The 19,911-nt window shown below is 41.1% G+C and overlaps 2 protein-coding genes across 2 annotated transcripts in view; both read left to right on the top strand.

Moving 5' to 3' along the window:
* The window catches only part of WTAP (WT1 associated protein), a 28,452-nt gene extending 24,847 nt beyond the window's left edge, over positions 1-3,605 (top strand). The window contains exons 7-8 of the mRNA XM_055809843.1: positions 370-524; positions 2,385-3,605. Coding sequence (XP_055665818.1) covers positions 370-524; positions 2,385-2,968 — 739 coding nt within the window. The 3' untranslated portion in view covers positions 2,969-3,605. The remainder of the gene's footprint in view (positions 1-369; positions 525-2,384) is intronic.
* Positions 3,606-6,654: 3,049 nt separating this feature from the next.
* SOD2 (superoxide dismutase 2) lies at positions 6,655-15,680 on the top strand. Its single transcript, XM_055809846.1, has 5 exons — positions 6,655-6,797; positions 7,928-8,130; positions 11,879-11,995; positions 13,716-13,895; positions 15,160-15,680. The coding sequence occupies exons 1-5, from the start codon at positions 6,769-6,771 to the stop codon at positions 15,303-15,305; spliced, it is 675 nt and encodes a 224-aa protein (XP_055665821.1). The 5' UTR covers positions 6,655-6,768; the 3' UTR covers positions 15,306-15,680.
* Positions 15,681-19,911: the final 4,231 nt, after the last annotated feature.

The raw sequence follows: 19,911 nt of genomic DNA, 5'->3' as shown, positions 1-19,911 counted from the left end.
TGATGTTTTGAATTACAGGGCACATCTTTAATCAGATACTTAACTCCACTGAGAATTAGCACATGCAAGATTGTGCATACTGATAATCCAGATGTTGGTACTGAAAAAGAACAATATGCTTATTCGTGTTTGCAGTAATAAAACTTGCCTCCTTCCACTTTATGGGACAGCGACAGAAGATCAACTGACATTGGAACAGCACGTGGTAACTATAGGGAGACTTTCTGCTATGACAATTATGTTGAGGCATAATGTTTCGTGAATTGTGACATGCAGAAATTGCATCTCCTTTTTGTCTGTAATTGTGATTGAGGAAGATTACTGAAGGTTTTGTATCCATTTTGTGATAGATGGCTCTTTCCTTTGCAGCCAAACAGGCAAAAAGTTAATGGCGAAGTGTCGAATGCTTATCCAGGAGAATCAAGAGCTTGGAAGGCAGCTGTCCCAAGGACGTATTGCACAGCTTGAGGCAGAATTGGCTTTACAGAAGAAATATAGTGAGGAACTTAAAAGCAGTCAGGATGGTAAGGGATTTTTTTAAGAAAATGGAAGTTGCCTTGCACTTCTGCTAGTTTAATTTCCTGATAATACACATACTGTAAAACCATCTTTGCCAGAATGAAAGAAAAGGCAATACAGAGTGAAATATGACAATTGTAAGCCATCACTGGTAGTCTTAACTTAAAACAGACAAACCCACCCTTATCTTTGGGGGACTGGTGGGATTTGCAGTTCCAGTAATGCAGTGTTTGAATGTGAAATTGCCAGACTTTGTATGGTAGGCCATGCTATTTAATAGAGAATGTTTAGTTTGCACATGTTATTGGAGAATTGGTAACACGAAAGCTGTTAACGTTGCATGAAGCTAAGCACGCACTGAGAGCAGAATGCTTCTTATTAACTGACTCCTTTTGGAATTATTTTTAAAAATACCAACTTTTTAACAGTGCTTCAGAAAAATAGATATTTTTTTTTCCCCCCTTCGGTAATTCGAATAAACTAAAACGTCATCATTGTATTTACAATCCAAATTTTACAGCATTGTAAACCTAAATTGAGATTACCTATAAACTCTGACCTCTTGCATAATTTAAGTGGAGGGGAAAATGCAAATTTAAAAAATCTTCAGTTGAGAGACCTACATAGTCAGTAGGTATTTATACTCTAATGTTAAGAGTAGGTTATCTCATAATTACAGTAAGTTTTGGGACATGAGCTATTTAGACACTACATAAACCTGGATGTGTTTTTGTTTTACATGTGAAGTCTGTAAGATAGCATAGATTTCATTTGGCATTATCTAAGTCTTGACATACCCTGTATTTTGAAGAATAGATCCCCCCCAGTCATATTTTTGAGAACACAGCAGTATGAAATAGCTGGAATCTTTAATATTAGATTTTCTGCAATGACATGTTGAAATAGTTACCCTTTTGCTTCTTAACTACTGTTTAAGATAATGCACTTAATTATGAACTTGATAAATTTAGACTGAAGCGAGCGTGGACATTCTTTAAAGATGTCTGCTATTGAGTGCAGTATAGTGAAGAAAGCTCCAGAACTGAGATGTGTTCTTTAACTCCTATTGCTGCTTCCCTGTATGAACAAAGATGATGATAATACTGCAGTAGCAGTTTTCCGATGTTTTTTTTACACAGCAGCAGACACAGTTCAATTTTACAAATTTTTACAGTAATAAGCAGTTTGCATTTTGTTAGGTCCACCATATCAATGGTGTGCAGTTAAATTGAAAACTAAGGGAGTCTGTTTCTTTCACAGTTCCTGGTTCAGATTTGGTTTGCTCCAAAATGCAGTCTAAATTGTAACATTGTTTTTCTTGGTACATAAGTATTAAAATACCCTGTGGAATTAGTTAACAGGGTTTTTTTATAAAAAGTCTTTCAGTGTCCTGTTGTTATGCAGGATTAAGAACAGTATCTTACTTGAGATAGGACTAAATTTTTTTTTTGTCGCTGTACAGTCTTTTATAATTATTCAGATCTGTTATATACAGATGTGGTTCTTGGTCACTCTTACAGTATTTCAGCAAAGGTTTTATACTTGAGTAAAAGTAGATACATGAGGATGTACTTGCAAAATACTAGTTGCTGGAGTTGAGCTGTTTTCCAGATATCCTCCGTTGTTGCCCAGAAATTAATTTCTTCTCATGTATTTTTGAGTAGCAGTATGAAAAGTGTATAGATGACAGTTAAGCATTTCCTCTTTCAGAGGCAGAGTATCAAAACCATTGCATACCTGATGGCTGAAAAACTCTTTCAAAATTCAGCTTTAAATGTTGTTACAGGATTTTAACTTTTTTGTCTGAGATTGAAGCTATATATGGGCTATTAAGTATTTGCAACAAATGTGTTTTCTTTATATAGAATTGAATGACTTCATCATCCAGCTTGATGAGGAGGTAGAGGGTATGCAGAGTACCATTCTAGTTCTTCAGCAGCAGTTGAAGGAGACTCGCCAGCAGTTGGCGCAGTACCAGCAGCAGCAGTCCCAGGCCTCCAACCCGGGTACCAGCAGGACTCCATCTTCAGAGCCTACAGACCAGGGAGAGGCTGTGGGTAAAGACTGCAGCCGCCTGGCAAACGGACCAAGCAATGGTAGTTCCTCCCATCAGCGGACGTCTGGGCCTGGATTTTATAGGGAGGGTAGCGGCACGGAAGATGACTTCCCGGCTTCTCCAGGGAATGGTAATAAGCTGTCCAACCACTCTGAAGATAGAACTGGTAGAGGAAGTGGTAGCTACATAAATCAACTCAGTACTGGGTATGAAAGTGTAGACTCTCCCACTGGCAGTGAAAACTCTCTCACTCACCACTCAAATGACACAGACTCCAATCATGATCCTCAAGAGGAGAAAACAGTGAGCATGAAAGGTAACAGAACTGTGGGTTCTCGTCATGTCCAGAATGGTTTGGACTCCAGTGTAAATGTGCAGGGTTCAGTTTTGTAACATTTTTCTGCAACATTTTTATACAGTGTCATTTAAATTGGGAGAGGATACTGTCCAGAAGCTGTTTAAATTAGTGCATACTTGTCACGATTTTGCCTTTTTGTGGGTTTCTTTTTGCTTCAATACCTCTGCCACTTTGGAAATTTTAACAGTTAATTACGTTGAATGTTGCTAAAAGGACGTTTGTGTAGCTCAAGTTATTTTTATATGAGTTAATGTGAAGTTGAAATGGAAATTATTTCCATAAAGTATAACATAAATGATGTCTGTACAAATCTGTGTATATCTAGAACCTGTGCTGTGTAAGGGCATTCTTACTCATACTGTTATACTTACACCACCTTCAAGATTTGTCATAATAGCCGTGGGTTTGACTGCCAAGTTTGCCCAGTACAGTAGTTATATCACTAAAAGATGGACTTACTGAACAAGTCCTGTAGTAGTTTCAGTGTTAATTACAGTTTTTCCCACCATACATCTGTGCATTTTTCTCCTTAGGTGACCGAATGTTTGAATTGTGTGCATAGTTACTCAGTTTTTAAGAACTGTTGTATCCTGTTTATGCATATTGCTCTGTGACTCCAATATTATCTTACCTGTACTGACCAAACCTAAATAAAAACTTTTAATAATGTAATTTCCTCATTGTTCTGCATTGGCTTACATGGCTTATTTGTATGCAGTGTATTTACAGTACTTGTGTTTTTTATTGAATTTGTTCCCGTGTCAATGGTATATGATACAGCTTATGCCAAATGCCTGAAGTTACAGGTGTGTACTCATACTAATTTCAGGACAGCCTAATAGTGCTTATCCTACAGGTTTTGCCCTTATTGGCAGATAAGGGGGTGGGGGTTGGTGGGGCTGGGAATAAAAGTAGATGTTAGTGTTGGAAACTGGCTTTTATAAAGATTTTAAAACCTCCAAAATTCTAGACATATCCAGCAGGTAGATATACAAATTAAACTACAAAAAATCAAGGTGTTAGTAATTCAGCCTCTTAAACCAGATACTACTTCTGTTGTTTTTAAATGCCTGCCTGAGGGAACTGACTAAACAGGTGCAGAGAATGAAAAAATTATCTTTAGGTGTACCTTTTTTGTTCAGTAGTGATGAGTTAAGAATTTCTTGGAACCTGAATTTCTGGTGGTTATTTTCTATCTAGGTGTTTAGTGATGGTAACATAAGGAGATGAAAAAGCACTTGCTTTTAAGCACTGTTCAAAGGGAAGCTTTTGAATTTGTTTCAAATTTACACAGTTACAATAAATTCCTAGATTATAGAAGGGTTTCTGTGGTACCTTTTAAGTGGCATATTATATGAGCATTAGCATCTGCAGTAGTATTGTCCAAGACAAATGGATGTAACTAAAATACTACTGGCTGCTGTCATCTGTGTAGAGATGTGCTAGTCAATGTGCGGCTGCTATTTCAGTTTCATGCGGTTCACTTAAATGTATTAAACCCACTTAGTTGTCACTGGAAGTGCGTATTCTATTGGCAATACCTGGTTGTTCTTAATATTATTTCAGCTTGCATTGCCTGAAAAATAGCAGTTATTACTTGAATGCATGGAAAGGAAGTGACAAGTATCTATAAAAAACAGTACCAGCATCTGGCACCCAAAGTAATTTGGTTTACAAAAATCCCTGATGGTGATCTAGATCTGTAGGTGCTGGTGATTTATTTTTGGTCTTAGTATCATGTGGCTTGATTGTACATACATAAGCACTATAGACATCTTGGATCCTGTACATGGTAGAATATATTTGTAAGAAGTTTAAAATGTTGATAATAGATCACAAGGCTTTATGTGATAGTATAGAAGGTAAAAAACCTTGTGGGGAAATGTGTGATTGAGGTTTGAATCTCAATCTGAAACCAACTCATGGCAAGAAAACGGTAGACATCTTTTCACCTAGTGTAATGAGTTAGAAGGATGAAAAATATCTTTGGAGTTACAGTAATTGCTGTTAATTGTGTGAAGGTTAAAAAAATGCATAGCTTTCGGGTGGTGACAGCTTACTACTTACACTGTTAGTTACTGTAGGACATTCATGCCTTAAAATTCATGTAAAGAATGGTTTTAATTTTCTTAAGTAGGTGGTACTTAACTTTTAAATTAGTAAAACATTAAGGCTTAGCTAAAGAGCTAAAAAAACCCAGAAATACAAATTATACCCTGAGACTTAGAAATTAGCTTAACTTGTTGAAGGAAAATAATTGTAAGGGAAGATAAGCTGTTCCCGTTGTCATTCTCTGCTTACAGGGTATCTTCTAAATAAGCAAGCTGTAGTTGATTTTTTTTTTCTTTAAGGAAAGCAACCCAGCAACCACATCAGTTAAAAGTGCATCATATAATGACTTGCTTCAATGCTTACTGGAAAAAAAGCATTAGTGAATTGCAGTATAAGAATACAGGAATGCTAAAACATATTGATGTTCTTGCCTGGCTGTCAGTGGCTGTTACGACATTTAGTAATGCCAAAAGTAGTTAGTTCATTTTAACAAAATAGGACATTTTATTGATCACTGATATACTCCTTAAAATTAGATGCTGTCTAAATCTTGCTGTACATATTTTCAGCATTCGCAGGGAACTCTGTTTCCAAACCTCCTGTTGATTTCAGACAACTCGCCTGTTATCGTATCTGTTGATAAAGCAGTTACTTTCACTGCTCAGACTTCCAGAGTGCTGGTGGCTGGTAGGTGAAGCATGGCTTTCTCAGATCTGTCAAGGAGCGGGGGGATGGAGGGACACATGCCGCTGTCCTGTGCCTCATGGTGGGCTGAGATTCCCTGCCTGGATCTCTCCAGTTGGATATTCTGGCAATTTCCAAGATAAGGTAATTTATTTTCAGCAAGGTTGTTCAGACCTAACCTGCACTGAATTTTTGTAACTTGTGTTTTTGTATTCTGATAAACGTGGGTTCTGTAAGATCTTAGAATGTGTTTATTTAATAGGACTAAACCCAAAAGACTGTGGGTTTTGTGGGGGCAGAGATGATTTCCATAGAACTAAAATTTTACCTAATGTTTGTCTTGTCTGCAGAGTGCCTCCTAACTCTGAGGGAAGAGTTATCCTCACTGACCTTTCTGGAGAACCGGTTTTTAATAGGTCTTTGAACTCATTTGCAGTAACTGTAACCCCGTCTGCTAAAATAATCGGTGAGGTGCCCGAATGAAGGACTGTCAGCAGCACTAAGGGCTGCTGAATTGCTGCCGGGAGGGAACCGGATGTTGGGCAACAAGAGGTGCCCAGAACTGAGGCAAGGAACACAGATGAACAAACAAACAAAGCGGAGAAAATGGCTGAAAGGTATTTGTAAGCACTGCTGAACACGGACAGGCACCTGTCTGTCGGGCAGGTTTTCAGGCCTTCGAAGGGCCGTTCCGTGCCGCTGTGTCCCCTCCGCTGCCCCACGGCCGCGCCAGAGGCCGCAGCTCCCGGCCGGCGCTTTGCCGCTCGGCGGCGGCTCCCTCCCGGCGCAGCGGCTGCCTCGCCTCGCCCGGCGGCACTGAGGGCCCGAGCTTTGGGATAACGGCTCTGTACTGCGCTTCGGTTTATAATGCTACGCTACGCGGACTGATAAAGAAACGGTGTTTTTCTCAATTTAAAGAAATAGGGTGACTACAGCCTTGTGTCAACCGCCACACGGCGAAGGCCAGCCCCCTCAGGTGCCCGCCCCCGGCGCCGCCCGCACTGCCACCGCCCCCGGCTTCGCTGGGGCGGGCGCTGCCGGGGGCGGGCGAAGACGCGGTTGCGCCGTCGGTATAGCAGCCGGCCGCGAGAGAGCCGCCATGTTGTGCCGCCTGGCCTCGGCGGGCAGGTGAGCGCCGCGCCGCCGGGGTGGGGGAGCGTAGCGCCGGTCGCAGCCCCGCAGCGTGAGGCGGCGGCCGGACCGCCCTCGCCCTCCGCCGCCGAGCGGTGGGCGGGAGGGGAGAAGGAGGTGATGGTGGTGGGGTCGTCCCCTCCGCACACCTCATGGGCGCCCCGCCATTTCGGGAGGAGGGAGGTCGCGCTCCTGCCGGCTGCTCCGCGGAGCTGGGCAGCGGCGCGGCCGGGCGGCTGCTGGCCGTTGTCCGCACACCCGCCCGGCTGCTGCTGGCGGCCTGCGCCGAGGGGCTCTCGTCGCCTGGCGAGGTGCTGCCAGATCTCCTCTTTGCTGGCTAAGGTCGCCGCACGGCTGCTTTTCGGCGCCCCGAGGGTTTTGCTCTTGGTTTGTCCCTGGTTTGTGCCAAGGTCACCAGTGAACTGTACAAGGGGCCTCGGGAGCCGACCTCCCTCCTGGCCTAGCGGTTCGCCTTTCATCGTGGTGGTTATGTCTCATGACAAGCGTGAGGTGTCCGAACGGGGAAGGGTGACGGCCTGTGTGTCTTTGTGCGTGGGAGGTGGTGGCTGCCCGCTCCCCACGCAGCGCGCGGTTTTCCTGCCCCCGCCGTAGGGACCGGGAAGCAGGTGTGCTGCTGTTAGCGCTGGAGAGAGCCGGGCCTGGGAACCCGGGGGCTGTGTGGGGTTTTGCAGTTATTTCCCAGTATAGGGACCTTGTGGACAGTGAGGAAAGGATGCTTCAGGGGCTTCTTGGCTTCTCTTTTTAATTAATAAAGATCAGGTGAAGCGTTGCGTGTCAGCGTGTTACTGCTGGGTTTCGATTCCTATCTTTGCCTTACCTGCACGCTTGGAAGGGTGTGGCTGCAGCAGCTTGAGGGGGTCGGTTTGAGAAGTGGCAGCTTTACCTTGCAAAGCCCTGTGTCTGTGACCTTTACGTGAATTCATCTTTGCAGTGAAGCTACAGACTGTGTTTGCTTTAAGCTCCAGAAAAACGGAAGCTTGCCTTGTTTACCTAAGCTATTACCCTGTGCACTTAAAAGAACCGATCATAACGGTCATGGTTTGTCTGCTTCAGTGGTAAAGCCCAAGTACTACATAAGACTACTTTCTCCTGTTTTTCTCTTCTAGAAGTAGTGCCAAGTTGATAGCACCATTAGGATGCTTAGTCTCTAGGCAAAAGCATACTCTTCCTGACTTGCCGTATGACTATGGTGCTCTGGAACCTCATATTAATGCGGAGATCATGCAGCTGCATCACAGCAAACATCATGCCACCTACGTGAACAACCTGAATGTTACGGAGGAGAAATACAAAGAAGCACTGGCAAAAGGTTTGTATATCTGCAGTCAACAGGTGAGATGAAAGCTTGTTGACATAGATGATACAGGAAAAAGAAAAAAAAAATCCCTTCTTTCCAGGGGAAATAAGTTTTGGATTATGTAATTCAAGCTTTCTTGTTTTCTTTTTTCTTTTTCTTTTTTTTTTTATGAAGTGAAATGTTATTAGGAACAAGCTTTTATTGTAAGCTTCAGTGGTGCTGATAATTGGAAACTAGATGTAACTAAAAAGCATGAATTCTGTTCTCTGTAATACTGTAAGACTAGAAGAAAATTAATTGATTGCTGTGGATTTAGTCCATATTTACTTGAACCAAAGACTGAGTTAATAGGAAATTGCAGTCATTTTACTACACAAATACTTTGTAATGAAAGTTTACTAACAAACATAAGTAAAATTTGTGCACCATCAGATACTCAGCTGATATTTGTGAAATAATCTTAGTCACCTACAAATGGAAGCAGGACAAATGTGCAGTTAACCTGTACAACACCCAGTGAAGAGATCTGAATTTGGGTGTCAGTTACACCGCTGCGTCATTTTAAGGGGTCACATAGGTCTCGTGCCAGTGTGAGATACTAAAATATGCAGCAAGCCATCGTGGAATTTTTTGTTAAGATCTCAAATTGAATCTTGAGATGTGCTGACTTACAGGAAAACTTTACAATTGTTGGAGCAGGGCTACACCGAAACTCATAAAATGTTTCTTTTCAAGTCTTCTTTCAGTTCAACTGATGAAAATGTGTGAAATAGTGTGTATATTTTTTTTAAGATGGAATATTTTTGAGGTTTTTTTTCTGTTGTGGTGATCTTTTTCTAAAGAGTGCCATTTTACCTCTGAGAAACGGTTATTGTATAGACTCACTTCTGTGTCTTGCCAGGTTGCTTCACAGTGTAATTTAACTGCTTGGGCTTGGATGAGAGTGAGAATTGTCAAGATCTGGGTTAACTTGAACCTTGTATCCCTTGATAATTGCCTGTGTGCTTGAATAGAGACTGTTGGTTACTTATGCAAGTTTAGAGATTTTCAAGTGCCTGAGTAAGCCTAAAAATAACTTGTGCAGTCTAAATTAATGAACTAATGAGGTTTGATTAAGAATCAGGCAATTGGGATTGGCTGCTTTGTCCTGCCAGTGGTGAATCCAGGAAAGTTGTATTCCGGAGTTTGGTTAGTGCAAGCACAACTGAGGAGGGAACCCGAACTATAAGAAAACAGTGTATCTGTGGCTGCTGTTACTAATGCTGTTTAATGACTGAGGCTTCAGCCCCTAGGGAGGCAGCATTTCTGATAAGCAGAAACATCTGAAGTGTTGTGGATCCTTCGAGGTATGTTTTTAACATACTATCCTTTGATACCATCTCTTTGCTTGCCGTTTGTAAAAATCTTTCCTTAAGGAATTTTCAGGCATTGTTTTGCAAATGGGTAAGGTATTGGTGGTGGTTATGCACACCAAAGCAAACACGTACTTGAGATACTTGTGTCTTTTGATTTGGTTTGTTTTTCAGGTTGTGGTTTTTGTTGTGGTTTTTTTTTCTTTTCCCCCAAATTGGTATCCCAGTTTATTGTGTAGTATTTTGACCCTCACTAGAAAAACTTCTAAGACCAGGCTTTAGGAAAGGGCAAAGTCTGAACGCATGCTACTTCGTTCTTGCAGTGTTGTAGTTCTTTTTCCATACTTAAAACTGAGCATGGTCAGAAATCTTTCTGTGCTGCATTCCAGTGTTGTGTTACATAGCACATCTGATGACTGTCTAGTATCTCTTCTGGGTAACAGATCCTTGTCAGTAGCTTTTGTTCAGCAATAGAAAGTAAAGTTTTCTTTTTCTCTTTAGATTATATTTAACAAGTTCTTCACCTATCTGTATCTGCTTAGAAAACTCAAAAGCTGTCTGCAGTTGAGTCCTGTTGGCTTACATTGTCAGCTCACTTGAAAACAAGTGTGTACTTTGTGATAGGGTGCAGCACAGGACTTTTGTTTCTGCATAAGCTGGTTCTGGTTACTGGTCCATCAAAATGTGCAAGATTTGCTAATGGAAGCATACAAACTTGAAACTTACTTTCAGTGAAAACTTGTGCCTACAGTTTTCCCTGCTCTTTTCTGTCTGTCATGTGCCCTGTGGTGCTTTACTTAAAAAAAAAAAAAAGGAAAAGTGCTCTTACAGAGAAACAAATAGCTCTCAGTAGACTGAGAAACTGAGCTGACTAGTCTTTTGAGCACCTCTGAGCTGCCAGTTTTACTTTACTGAACTGTCCTCTGGCTGTGTTGAGGAGCGTGGTAAGCTGAAGCAAAGGCCAGGGGCTATGTATACAAACAGATTCCAAGATACATTCACTGTAACTTAAGGGCAAGTTACCTTTGTCTTTTGAGTGCAGAGTTGAGCTGGAGTGATCAGACAGCACCACAAATACTGTGTTTTAAGGACAGTAGTCAAATGCAGTCTCTGGTTCCTCGTAGTCCTGTGGAATAGGTTCCTCTAAGGAATGGTGGAGTAAAGAGGGATGAAGACGTTAAAGACGTCTGGGTTATTTTTGGATTTCTGACTTGTGATATGCTGTATGCTCTGGATGAACTTAAAAGTGTCATTAAGGCATGCAGAATTCAAGGAAAATGTCCCAAAGATGCCATTTGAGTGGGTATGAGATGTGTCTCATCCTTAACTTGATATCTGAATTCAGCAAATAGTGGTTTTACTAACTGCGTTGGATGCTTTCTTCCAGTCCTGTACCCATCTGTAGTTTGTGAGAGGTATGAGGAGATGCTGAGAAGATGGAATCCTGTAGTAAAACCTTAGTTAACAGGTGTGCTACTGCTTTGTGACTTGCCTTTGCATCTGTGTTAAGATGACTTGTTTATTGCTATAGGAAGATTTCTACCACTCATTCCTGAGAGAGTGGAGGAAACAGCTGCCCCCACTAATTTTCTTACTGGAGTGATAAAAAAAGATTTTAAAACCTTCAAAATGTTTCAATTCTTTTAAAAACCAAAATAGCATTCAAAACACTTGTGTTGAAGTGGTGCAACACCATTTAGAGATGCAAGGCACCAGTGAATTCTATAAAGAACATGACATTGTGTGGAGAGGGAAGTACAGGGCTGTTTCATCTTTAGTTCAGATGCAGGATTCTGTCACGTGGAGTAGAATGATCTGGGTCGCTATCTCTTCCTGTAAGTATCTCCCTCCAAAAAAACCCAAAATGAAACAAAAAGCAGGAGGGAGAAGAACATTTTGTTTGCATATGTGCTTACTGTACTCATCAACTTTCTCTCAAGTACAACCCGTTTGCCCTGGAAATTGGGTTGTTTTAAAAATTCTTAGTTTGAAAATCAGTGAGCTAATGGATGAATGATGTTCTTGTCTTGTGTTGGTGATACTGAGCGATTTACAAGTGTTGGGTCCTTACAGTGTTCTGGCTGTACTAGTTGCATTATTCTGCTGCAGAATGGCAGTAGATCTTACATGTGTAGTGTGGCTTCCATGATAGTTACGATGCTGGCAAATCACATATCATTACAGCGTAAGAAAAGGTCAAAGATAAAGAAACCTTTAATGTAGTTTGTCAATGATTGTCTAAAATATGGATAACAGTCACAAACCTTATGTTTTCCATAGACATGTTATAGGCTAGTAAGACTTGAAAGATTTTGGAGATTGACGGAGGCCTAGTGGCATCTTAGGAACTGCTGTGGTGATGATGATGTTTTTATTTATTTACACATTTTTATGTTCGGCATCCTTAGGTGATGTCACAGCTCAGGTGTCACTTCAGCCTGCACTGAAATTCAATGGAGGCGGTCATATCAATCATACCATCTTCTGGACAAACCTTTCTCCTAACGGAGGAGGAGAGCCTAAAGGTTGGTGCTTGTTAGAATACTTTATTGCATCACTTTTACTTGACCAGTAGAACTGATGATTGTTTCTGCCTTTGAAAGAGTCTAAAGAATATTTTTTCCACTGTTAATTTGCATTTCTGTATGACAATTCTGAGGAATTCAGGGGTTTTTGAATGCAAGCCAAGAATATAAAAAGCTAGCCCTGTGTTTAAGTATTCTTAATTTCTAAAGCTGATTATGTGTACACTGCACAATACTTGGCTGTTGCTGTATATTGTCCTTTCCATCTTCAAAAGAGAAAATAGTTGTACAAAGCTCTACTAATTAAGTTGGCTTATGGTTCACAGAAAGGGAGGAAATGTGCTGCAGACTGCCCAACCTAGTGGCTGGATTTATGCTCCAGTTTGAGTAGGGATAGTTTAGCAGTTAAAGCCTAAAGGAAGAAATTTCCTTTGGAAAGATAGAGTAGTGATTATCTGCAAGTGACCTGCAATTAAGGGTAAAGGGCCTATAATACACATCTCACAAAAGCTGTTGTGATAAACTTGGGGGGTTTTGAATGGGGTTTATATGTCTGGCTGTAAATTGGTGGGCTTCAGGTGCTTTGTACTCCAGCCTTCATAGGTGACATCTGCTTGTGACTTTTAACTCTACCATGGAAGTACAAAGATGCCTGAAGATGATCTAGTTAAGACTAGAGTATGAAGTTTTGAAGCTTCAAAGCTGAAATTTCAACAAGCAGTTCTAAAATAAGTACATTTCTGATAGAACTTGTTTTCAGATGACATTCTCAGAAAAGACACTTTAAAGCCTTGACTTCTGTTTCCCAGTTTCTGTGAAAGTCAGTAAACCTAAACCATCATCTTTCAGTTTCAACTGAATGGTTCAGGGCTTCTCTAGGAAGCCTGCTAAAGCCTGTCTTAAGATGCACTTGGAGCTATTGCCAAGACATTTTCAAGACCCCCTCTCTGAAGGTGGAAGGAATGAAGAATTCTCCATCATTGTACTGTATGAAGTGTTCTTACATGTGCTAATTAGGAACCTAATTTGAAAGGAGTGTAAACACCTTCAGGTTTTGAGCAAATTCTTAAATACCCGAAAAGCACAAGTGTGCTAGGGTAGGGGAGAGGAAGTAGTTTGACAATTCGTTGTTACACTAAAAAATTCTAGTTTCTGTTCCCTTTGCCACAGCATGCACATATAATAATAAAGAAGGAATCTAATCACGGAACCTCTTTATCCATATCAAATAGACTAACTGTAGTGGTAGATACAAATCTAAAATCTGAGGGAAGTAGTTAAATATCTCTTACTATGTATAGGTTCATTGTACTGCTATCAAAGATGTCCAAGTATTTCTTTGTACTAAGACAAAGAAATCACAGCCACTTAGTGTTGTCCTTTGAGATATGCATATTAGCTCCTTACCTTCTTTCCTCGTCCTTTGTGGTGTTCCCTTTAGGCAAGAATGACAGGTCCTGATGTCCAGTTGATAACACCTTGACTGTGTCTTTGGGGACAGCATGTTTGACTGCTGGGCTAATTTCTTTCCAGTCTGTTTGCCCTCTTAAGCAGGTTGGGACAGAACTGTTAATTCATGTTGCAGCTGCTGTTTGTCTAGACACTTCTTTCCCACAGAGCCTAAATGTTTTTGCTTTTCTTTCCTTCTGTTTCCAGGTGTTATCTGGAAACTGAAAGATGTTAAATACCTGATGTTCTGTGATCTTTGCTTTTTTTAAAGGAGAATTGATGGAAGCCATCAAGCGTGACTTTGGTTCCTTTGCAAACTTCAAGGAGAAGCTGACAGCTGTATCAGTTGGTGTTCAAGGATCAGGCTGGGGGTGGCTTGGCTATAACAAAGAGCAGGGGCGCCTACAAATAGCAGCTTGTGCAAATCAAGACCCTTTGCAAGGAACAACAGGTCAGGCTTCTTTCCTTCCCCTCTGCTTCTCTCTTCATAGATTTCATAAGCAAGTGTGTGAGATCTGAAAAGGGGTTTGTGGACAAATGCTGAGAAGAAATTGCTGGATAAATACAGCTGGAAAACTGAATGTCACTACTAGCAAAAGTGAAAAACAGTTGCAGCTTTTAAAACAACATTTTTAAAGCAGGACTTAAAATCTATGAAGAGCAGTAGGGTTTAAAGTCTGTCTAGTCCAAGGGGAAATAGATGGGGCATATTGTGAAAGCGCTGTCTCTAGACAGTAGTTTCAGCTTAGTCTCCTTTGGATTATTTTTGAGTAGCTGGAGCATCTCCCTGTATCAAGGAAGATTAAGCCTCTTGCCTTTAGATTTTCTGTGTCAGTGTAGGCTAGGCAACAGGAGAGGGGAAGGTGTGGGGTTTAAAATGGAAGGCTTGTAACCTCCTTCCTTAGTATTGGTAAAGAGTAATGAGTGTCAATTAAATCAGTCTTGGATATGGGTAAATCTTACAGCTAGACAAACAGCGTAATTCTGGCAGTGATCGCTTTTGAAGATACTTTTACTTGCTTAGAGAGACATGGAAGTGATGATGGCAGGCTGCATGCCCTCCACAGAGGAAAGAGGTTATGGCCAATGAGAATCCTGCCTGCACTGGATGTTTGTTCAGATCCCATGGCAGATACATGTTCTGTAGAATTCAGAGTATGGCAAGGAATTTTGTGTATTGTCAGCAGCCTGTGTATTGCTTATGAGTACGGAAAGAAAAAGAATCATTTTAGTATAGGGACATGCAGCATAATGGGGTAAATTTCACCCCTCCACCCCATGAAAACTTGCCATTAATAATTCAGTGAGAAGAATGTTTTAGCACAAAAGCAAGGAAGGTAATTAGACACTTAATGAATAACTTTTAATTAAATATTGGAAGCAAACTGGCATTGCAAGAGACTCCTTCATGGTGTATGCTTGCAGAGCTGTGCAAGTGATCTAAACCTTTCAAAAACAGCTGTCTGGTTTCAGTTATGTCATCAAGGCAGTTCTAGAATATTCATAGGTGTTAATTAGCTCTTTCAGTTTATGCAATATATGTATGTGTGTGAGAGAGCAAACAGTTCTGTAATATGTTGTAATAAGCACCTATGTGCTGGAGAGCTCTTTGTCTTTCTGTAGATAAAGACTCAGAAATTGGGTACAATACATGTAAAGCATGTTTTCATAGATTCACAAAATTTATTTATTTATTTATGTATTTATTTTTACAGGTCTCATTCCTTTGCTAGGAATTGACGTATGGGAACATGCTTATTATCTTCAGTATAAAAATGTTCGACCTGATTATTTGAAAGCCATCTGGAATGTGATCAACTGGGAGAATGTATCTTCAAGATATGCAACTTGCAAAAAATAGAGTGAAATTCTTGCACAGACTATGAAAATGTCACCAGTTGTACTCTGATACCACTCTTGTAGTAGTGCCTGTGGCTTACAAATGAATTGCTCTACTGCAGAAAACAGATAGCTCATCCAACAAAAGTATTTCATAATCAAGCAAAGTGTCTGCTTGTTTAGTTCAGTGACAGGTATTTACTGAGATTTTTGAAGCTTTAAACTTGTGCAACAGAGGAGAGGCACTTTAATCTTTTCCATTGCATATAGAAACATAGATCACCTTGCTGAAACTTAATGAGGTCATGGTTTTCCTTGTTGCACTAAAATACCTAAGTGGAAACATGTACTAACGTTGCTATAAACAAATAAAACTCAAAAGAAGAATCTTCTATAACTGTGTACAGGAGACTAATTTTTTTGTAGTAGCTGGTCCAGTTAGTTGGTTTAAAAGTCAAGATTTAAAAATGCCTCTTTTAATTTGTTGTATTACAGGCTATGGAGGTTCTTACAGATTAAAGAGATGGGTGCAAGGGGGGAAATAGGTGTCGCTGTGACTGCCTGAATTGACTGTCTTCAGTCATCCCTACCCATTCCTGGATCTCTCACGTGAGATCTTCTTCAGTTGTAGTGCTTGATGCACTAGCTTTTGAAGTGTTACCTCGGGCAAGAGGTTACAGCACTGGCTCAGGCTAAATTAGGAACCGAATGACAGCATGTGATACTTGTTTCATACTAGCTGTTGAAGTATATATGCTAAAAAATCCTTTAAGAGACTGATTATATGCATATGCCAGGTATAAGATGTCTCTGCATAGCTGTGTTCCTGAAGCAGTTCTAACAAATTAAACTTAATGCTTGAGGCAGGAACGAAGTACTGTCTGCTATAAAGGAGCATGCCCAAAAGGTCTTGAAAAATACAAGAAATTGTTGGTGTGCTTCGGTGTTTTTGCTGTTTTTGTTGCAAGTGTTTCAGGATGCTACTGAACATACATTGTACCTTGTGCTTAAGTTTTCTTCGAGCTTTCTCCACGCCCTGGTTAAATGCAATACTCTGTATGCCCCTTTAAGTTCAGGATGGATTCTCAGGGAAACAAGGAATAGGCTTACATTACCGTACTGCTAGGCTGCTGTTCTGAAGTATTGAGTAAGATTAAGGGGAGAAGTGTTTATAAAGAAAGAAATGCCTTTCATTAGCAGATGCAGGGAGAGAAACTGTCACCACCGCAACAACAGTCTTTAGTCATTAACCAATGCTGTGACTGGTGAGATACCTCTGTTGTGAATGAAAGTGAATTGTGCAAACAGGGCATATTTCACATTTAAAGTGCTTATTTTTTTACTATGTAATACTTTTTCTCTAGGCCTAGTTTTCATCTTGGATATGCAGCTTTTGAGCTTCTTCTTAAGTCTGGATTGCTTCATAATCTTGTTTAAGACTTGTATCATCATCGCTCATATCCTTCGTTTGCCTCTGAGGGTGCGAGAGCAGTGATGAATTAAAATAAGTGTATTGGTAATCAGTCTGGCAGCTTTGAAATTTAAAAAAATAGAAAGCTTACCGTCTGCAAAATCCTCTGTAAGTCTGGAGAGCTGGTGACTGAGATCTGTGTCACAAACTTTGCTCAGCATTTCCTCCTAGAGGAAGCGGGGATCTCCATGAGTAAACTCTAGCATTACATAGATTTTTCCGTAATAGAAGCTTCTGGCAGAAAGAATTATACTTCCTAGGTGGCAACTCAATTTACAGGGGTGATCAGTCTATTTTGAAACACATCTTCCTAACTTCCCAGCCTCTGTCCTTGTGTGTTTCCTTTTAAGCGCTTCAGATTGCTGAAATTAATGCAAAATACATCATGTAGCCCACAAGATTCCCGTTGCAGGATAATTGAGGCAAATCCTTCTTAAGGACTTAATATTAGTTACAGAGTTGATTACTATTGTTGAAAGTTATTAAGGAGAGAAAGGAATAATATTTGCCATAACTAGTAAATCATGTGTAGCTAGCTGTAGATATAAGGCTTAATTTAAGCGAGTTGGGTTAGTATCTGGCCTTAAAGGCCAATATTAGGTTTTAGTTGTCAGACTTCAGCTGACTGAAATCCTGCAGATAGGGTGGATTGAGCAGGGGTGAAGCAGTGGCATTTTTTAAGAGGAGGAACAGGCACTTTGGGTATTAAGAGAATCCTTTGTTTCTTACTTTCCGGAAGTACCTTCAAAGTACAGAGGCGTCATGTTGTGTTTACCATGATGTCTGCCTGAAGATGAAGGAAATGGTGGAGTCTCCCCCCCCACGCCCTCCCCATTTCCTTATTCAAGACTATATGATACGATGAAGTACCATATAGCATAGAGCAGGAGACCCTAGTGGAGTGCTCCTCATGATGAGTGAATGCTGAGGCAGGGCTTTGTTGGTGAGTGCTGTAATGCTGATGTCAGGCATCTTCTTGGTGCTGCATCCTCTTAAAGAATGGAGAGGGAAATGTGCCCATACACTGGTGCTCTGGAAGGGAGTGCTTAAGCTATGGAGGAAGCCTGAGTTAACTCCAGGCAGTGAGGAGGTAGCCATGGAGAGCTCCTCCAGCAGGACCACCACGTACGGAGGCTTTAAAGCTAGTAGTGAGACACCCAGCACATGCTGTTAAGGCTCAGTTTCTGCTGCGCACCAAAGTTAAGAGGCGGCTCTGCTCATCTGCTTACAGTCAGCTGGTGAGCTGGTCCTGCTGCCTCGTGTTCCGTCTTTTAAGTCTGAGTACAGAAGGTCCAAAGCTGTATGCAGACAGGAATGTCTGTGGAACAGGAAGGTGGAAGTTTACTACATGTTGAAGGCAAATAGTGGGAACATTGAAGCAATTAAAATGACTTAATGCTTGTTCTGGTGGACAGTTATAAAGGACAAAGGTTGGTTGTGTGGTTCATTTGAAGGAAGGGCTTGGTTAAACTGTCTTAGCTCCAAACTTCTGTGAAATTTGGAAAAAGTCCTAGTGGGTCTTCCAACGCTAGGAGCTGGAGTACGTGCCTGTAATTTAACAACTCTGGTCTCAAAGCTATCGGCTCTGGGCAGTGAAAGTGCTTAACCTCTCACTAATCTCTGTTAGTAACACTGCATTACAGAAGTTGCTGTGGAAGTGGGCAGGTGGGTCTCTCTCTCCATGAATTGCGAAACAGGAAGGTAAATCGTTACAGCCCATCCCAAATGCCCTGTTTGAACAGACAAGTCTAAGACCTGTTACTCAAAACTGAGCTACTAACACAGTTTGTTCTACCTAGAGCTTCCTGACCTTAATGGTAAAAATAGTAGCTGTGTGTGAGACGTCTCCAACCTGAGCTGTGCAGTCTCTCCTCAATGAGCATGAAATTTCTTGCAGATTTGCTGTGTGTGACAGGAACAATGATTTTTCTAACTTAAGTGCTAGCTGAATCAGTCTTTGACCTGGGCCAGGCAGAAGAGCTGCAGAATTGCATCCTGGCAGCCCCCTGGAGCCTAGTTTTTGTCAGTGCTTGCTTAGCAGCGTTGCTTGTGAAGCTGCAGTGTATGTATACACGGTTAATTTGTGTGCAGGCCATGCTATGTTAAAACAAGAACTTGGAATCATTTTCAAAAGAGGAATAAAGTGCAGTACCCAACCCAAATCCTCTTGGAAATAACTATGTATTATGGGTTGGAAGAACAAAGTGCATCAGGGTGACCCCATAAGCAATACTTAGAACTGGCAAAGCTGCTGCATGTAAGAGACTTCGGTTTGCAGACCGCAAATAGATTTCAGTGGCAGAACTTTTCAGAAGCAGATGCAATCTTGTCTCAAAGGGCAATATGCTGCTGTGAAATGCAAGTGCACATTTCTGACCTGTGAAAAGGCATATGAATAATATGAATTGCAAAGTATGTGTGTCTCATTGTGTACTAGAAAAGATTAATTTAAGGCCAGCCAAACAGAGCTCTTGCAGTATTTCTGCTCTCCCTCTGTGGTGGGTCGTGGGGCTGATGCTGTGGCCGGTCCCAGCAAGCCCAGCAGGCAGTGCTTTTGTTTTGCTGCTGAAACAGGAGTGGTCGGTTGATGTCTTAACTGAGCAGTCAAATGGAAAGGGGTCAAAGATGCTTTTTCCCTCCAGCTTCTGCTTTCCACCTCAAAATTACTTACTTCACCTTTATCTAAAGCATGTGTTAAGAAAGCAGTAAACCTCAAACTGTCTCCAGAATATACTGTCAGTGACTCAGCTTGTGAGCTGGTAGGCTCTTCTAGACGTATTAAAACCTCATTATCTACAGGACACTGACTTGTCTTTGTTCTGCATTCAATAATTTAATTATTTTTAGTGTAGCAAAATAAGTTTAAAATGCTGCTATGCCATTCTGCTAACGTTTTCCATGCCTCTTGCATTGACCTTGTGGAAGTTAATCATTACACTAATGTAAAGCAAGAGTTGTGTTTGCAGTCGTGTCTAACACTGAGCGGGTAAAATACTGGTAACTTAGTAGGCTTAACCTGCCTTTTCCTTAGTGCTTTCTGCTTAATGATTAAAAGTAATGCCCCCAGATTTCATCACAGCTGTTACTGCTGCCCCTTTGATTCAAAAAGGCAGGCTGCTCTGGGGGTCGGTGGTAGGCTGTATGTTTGACTGCAGAG

The sequence above is a fragment of the Falco peregrinus genome, chromosome 7 (genome assembly GCF_023634155.1).
Source record: "Falco peregrinus isolate bFalPer1 chromosome 7, bFalPer1.pri, whole genome shotgun sequence".
Taxonomy (NCBI): Eukaryota; Metazoa; Chordata; class Aves; order Falconiformes; family Falconidae; genus Falco; species Falco peregrinus.
Note: the sequence above shows the minus strand (reverse complement) of the source record. Positions and strands in the feature narration are given on the sequence as shown.